At 49.8% G+C, this 4,747-nt stretch overlaps 1 protein-coding gene across 1 annotated transcript; it reads left to right on the top strand.

The window, feature by feature from the left end:
• The first annotated feature begins 6 nt into the window (after positions 1–6).
• ERAL1 (Era like 12S mitochondrial rRNA chaperone 1) lies at positions 7–4,672 on the top strand. The gene is made up of 10 exons (XM_010722193.3): positions 7–77; positions 149–276; positions 368–445; positions 743–789; positions 1,147–1,208; positions 1,654–1,766; positions 1,894–2,283; positions 2,478–2,627; positions 2,910–2,990; positions 3,281–4,672. The coding sequence occupies exons 2-10, from the start codon at positions 163–165 to the stop codon at positions 3,401–3,403; spliced, it is 1,158 nt and encodes a 385-aa protein (XP_010720495.2). The 5' UTR covers positions 7–77; positions 149–162; the 3' UTR covers positions 3,404–4,672.
• The last annotated feature ends 75 nt before the right edge of the window (positions 4,673–4,747 follow it).

Below are 4,747 nucleotides of genomic sequence, written 5' to 3'. Positions count from 1 at the left end.
CCACATCCTGGGCCTCCCCGGCGAGCGGCCAAGCCCGGCCCTGGGCCGGCACCCGCCGCCCGTGGCCACCAGCAGAGGTGAGCGCAGCCCTGCGGCCCCCGCCCCGCCGCGGGGTGAGGGCACCGTGTGAGCCCTTCTCCCCCCGCAGAGAAGCAGGCCCGCATGGTGCAGGGCCGCCCTGCCCAGCCCCCAGAACCCAAAGTGCTGAGAATCGCCATCATCGGAGCGCCCAACGCCGGCAAGTCCACGCTTTCCAACCAGCTCTTGGGCAGAAAGGTAAAACTGCCACAAATCACCGAGTTAGGGCTGTTTGATCGCCTTTATTTTTTAACTGTAGTGGCTGTGAGATGCTTTTAATTTCTTAAAGGTTTTCCCAGTCTCGAAGAAAGTGCACACAACCCGATGCAAAGCACGCGGTGTCATCACGCATGAGGACACACAGCTGGTGAGCTTCCAGGCTGCAGAAATGGTGCTGTGCCCCAGGGGCAGCAAAGTGCAGTATCTCCATCCCTGGAGGAACCCGAGGTCGGGCTGCGTGGTGCTCTGGGCAGCCTGAACTGCTGGGTGACAGCCAACCCGTGGCAGGGGTTGGAATCGGATCATTTCTAAGGTCCCTTCCAACCCAAGCATTCTGTGTTTTTTTTCATTTGTATCTTATGGTGGTGTTTAATCACACTGGTATAAGTAGTGGCAGAGCTAAAACTGCATGTGGACTTAGAAAATGTGTTTTTCCTCTTTCTAGATCATTCTGGACACGCCTGGTCTCACTTGTCCCATGAAAGCCAAAAGGTACCACTGCTGCTGTAGAGAGAAATGAGGTTCTATCACTTGAGATTTGAGAGAACAGAAAGTGATTTGCACTGTGTGAGTTTGCAGAAGTGGCAGGAATGTAAACTTTTAGCCTCATTTTGACCTCTGGATTTCTTAATTGTTTATGTTTCAGTAACACCCAGAGCCTGGGGAATCCTTTGAGCCCTGCTGTGTTTGATTGTATGCGTGTGTGTGCAGTGAAGGATGGTATAAAGCTGTAAGGCAGCTTTGTGTGAGTTGGGACGATGGAAAATGCTGTTCCCACACCTGCAGGGGGAAAGAAGGTTGTTGTGGTCCAACACACGTCTAGCATGCTCCCTTGTGTTTGCCTTTCAGGCATAAACTAGAGGCAGCCATGCTGACAGACCCGTGGGACAGCATGAAACATGCAGATCTAGGTGGGCACTCAACTTCCCTTGCATCAAACCCTTTATCTGCCACAGAATCTTATAACCGTACAGCTGTAGTACCTCTATACACTACTGGATGCTAAAGGCAGACCTGGGAGCGTGAATAAGAAGCGAGGGGAGAAGGGCATTGAAAGAACTGACCAGGGGGAGGGGTTTAGAATTGTCTGATGGCAAAGGGAGGCAGCTTGGGTGAATATTTGGCCTTGGATGTTGCATTTTAGCATGTGTAATATTTGTAGGACAGCACATGTAAACTGGGTTTGTTGTTTTATCATTTAAAACACCATTTGTGGATTACATGTGCACGCTGCCCTGTAGAAGTGAGAGGAGGAACAGCAGGAGGGAAGTGATTCAAACAGAGGCTACGGAGAAGCTTAGAAAGAATCTTTGGAAAATGTAGATTCATTATTTTTCCCTCACTCTCTCCTGGCAGTTCTGGTTTTGGTGGATGTCTCAGACCATTGGACACGAAACTCTCTGAGCCTGGAGGTGCTGAAATGTCTTTCTCAGTTTCCTCAGATTCCCAGTGTCCTGGTTCTGAACAAGGTAAGTGAGGAAGTTGGTTTTCCCACTGCTGACGTTGGGGTGATTTTTCCAGCTCCTCCAGAGCCAGGGCCCATTTGCTGGTCTTGCTCAGGATAAATTCCTGACTGCTGCTCCTCTCTTACATTAGGTGGATCTGCTAAAGAAGAAGTTCATCCTGCTGGGACTCATAAATGAGCTAACAGAGGGAATTCTAAATGGAAAGAAACTGAAAGTGCGGTCTGAATTTGAACATAATTCCAGTTCTCCTGCAAAAACTGTTCTTAAAGTCACTCAGACTCCTCCACCTGAGAACAGAGCTCAGGAGTCTCTTTGTCAGCTGGAAACAGATAAAGCCCAGGAAGGCTCTAGTTTGGATAACAGCAGCACTATGAAGGCTTCTGAGTCCAGTCCTGTTACAGAAGCAGAAGGGCAAAAGGCCTACAAATATGGAGATCTGAAAAATAGGAAAGGCTGGCCACATTTCCAGGATATCTTCATGCTGGCAGCTCTCAATGGAGAGGAAGTGGATACGCTGAAGGTAACTGTGGTCTGAACTTCTGTTATGCTTTGAAATTGTTGTGCGCTTAGCCTTGTATCCCAGGGCTTTGCACTGAGCTGCTCCTCCTTTGAGTGAAGCCCTTGGGGTGGGCCCACACTGGAGAAACTGTTCTCTGTCAGTGTGTGCGATGTGTGTGTGTTATCTGATGGGTTTGGTGTGTTTTGTGCTGACAGCAGTACCTCCTGATGCAAGCCAAGCCAGGTCCGTGGGAGTTCCACAGCAGGGTCTTGACCAGCCAGTCACCTCATGAGATCTGTGATAATATCATCAGGGCGAAGATACTGGAGTACCTGCCACTGGAAGTCCCCTATGGTGTGACTCAGGTAGGAGGCATGTGCTAGCAGACTTGCCTTCCAGTTATCTGTGTTGGGAATAGCAGGCTTTGTGATGAGAATCCCTCTCTGGGTTTGTGAGATCCATGAGACTTCACAAGCCACGTGGTCTGGCTTGGAACTTGCACGTCAGCTGTGGGGCCCTTTTTGTGTTTTTAAGTGGGTCTGCAGGTATGCAACTGTGCCACGGTGCTGAGCTGTCGTCTCTGAAAGAGTGGCAGTTGTAGTTCTTCGGTGCTGTGCCAAACTGCTGAGTTTGTGCTTCTGTTGCAGGTGACAGAGCTATGGGAGGAAGGGCCAAGCGGGGAGCTCGTCATTGTGCAGAACCTTGTGGTCCCAAGAAAGTCTCATAAGGTAAGAGGAGAGAGCTGAGGAGCATGAAAGGAGGTTCCCTGTATCCAGCATGTGTGTGTCCTTGCTGCATTAGACACTCTCTGCCCTGGCTCTGGGCTCTGTGTTGAGAAGAGCTTGGTTTCTGGTCGGTAACAGCTTGTACCTCACTATTAGTTTCCCATGGCTTGGTTGTAGGACACCTCTGACTGCTGTGTTCTGTGTCCTCCTATGTCTGCACTGTTGTTTTCTTGGATAACTCCTCTCCACAGAAAGGCTGAGCGTGATGATGTTCTGTCTGTGTTTTGATACAGCTGATGTTGATTGGAAGAAGAGGTGCAGTTATCAGCAGGATCGCCCAGGAGGCCGGGCAGGACCTGATGAACATTTTCCTCTGTGATATCCGCCTGAAGCTCAAGGTGGAGGTGAAGAGTTGAACTCTTTGTGTAGGTTTTGACTGCCATTGAGCTCAAGTGGAGAAACTCGTCCTGTTTTCTGCTGGAGGTATCTTAACACCTTCGTTTAATTCAGGAACAGAGGGAGATGGAATCAAGATAGCAGGCTGAAGTAGAATATATTATTCTTTAGGGGAATGGCCCAGATGGTAATAAAATCTTCAGATCTACAGTGTGGAACCTGGGGATGCACATCACAGCACCCCCAGTGCAGTTCCAGCACATTTGCAGACTTGTCATCTTCTTCAAGGCTGTGCCTTGCATTCGTGCTTGGAAATTCAGAATGACTTGAGTCAAGAGTCTGACTCAAGAAGGGAAGGGTGGATATTGTGATTCTTTGAAGTGTGAGGGAACATCTCCTGCCTTTTAGCAAAGGCTTGCAGTGAAGGATTATCAGCACCCATCTATTACCTCTTCTGAAGGCTGAGTGATTCCAGCAAGTAAGGCAGGAGGCAGAGGCTCCCCCAGCCCACACAGTGGTCTCATTTTTCGCAGTGTTCCTTGCCCTGTACTCTGTTAAAGTTCATGGGTGTGAGCACAACTGCCAGAGGAGTGAGTATTGCCAAGGGAGGGTCTGTGCCTGTACATACCTTGTTTTTGGTATCGGATGGGGTCCTGCCTTTACATCTATTTGGCAGTTCAGCTGATGAATGAAAGCTGAGGGGTTGGGTCTGAAGACTCCTTGGAGCAGCATTGCGTAGGTGCTTGCTTTTCATACACAGACAGATGGCAGCCCTTTTCTTAGGGACTTGAATAGTTTATTGCAGGAACGTTACTACAAAGCCGTTACTCTTTGCACCAGGATAGAAAGCTAGAGAGTGGCAGAGCTGAAGGAAAGCTTGTGGTTGGAACAGCAGCTCAGGTGGGGTTTGAGATCAGTCTCAGGAGGCTGTACTGCAGCACTGCATTGCATTTACAGTGGTTTCTGGGAAGGAGCTCTGTGCTATGTGTACCCCTGGGCTGGAGGAAGGGGGCTGCTGGGTTCTTCTGCCTGGAACCTAAACTTGTTGAGCAAGGGCTCAGTGTCCCTCTGCAAGGGGCTGCTTTACCAACCTGCACTGAGCCACCAGTACCACACCAGGAGCATCAGGTCACCCAAATCCACCCAAAAAATCCTCCAAGGAGCAAGCGTTGGCTTTCCTTTACCACCATTCCGTGAATCCATCTCACCCACCTATTGTTTTTCTTTCCCTTGCAATAAACCCAGCACCGTTCTATTAAAACAATCGCGCAGATAAAGCGAGACGGTTATGAGAAGCTTCCATTCATTTCAGCGCTGTTGGCCGCAGAGGGATGGGATGGGGGTGGGGGTGAGGATGGGGTGGG

This window comes from Meleagris gallopavo, chromosome 21 (assembly GCF_000146605.3).
Source record: "Meleagris gallopavo isolate NT-WF06-2002-E0010 breed Aviagen turkey brand Nicholas breeding stock chromosome 21, Turkey_5.1, whole genome shotgun sequence".
NCBI classification, from domain to species: domain Eukaryota; kingdom Metazoa; phylum Chordata; class Aves; order Galliformes; family Phasianidae; genus Meleagris; species Meleagris gallopavo.
The sequence above is the reverse complement of the archived record's forward strand: the minus strand, read 5'-3'. Positions and strand labels throughout refer to the sequence as shown.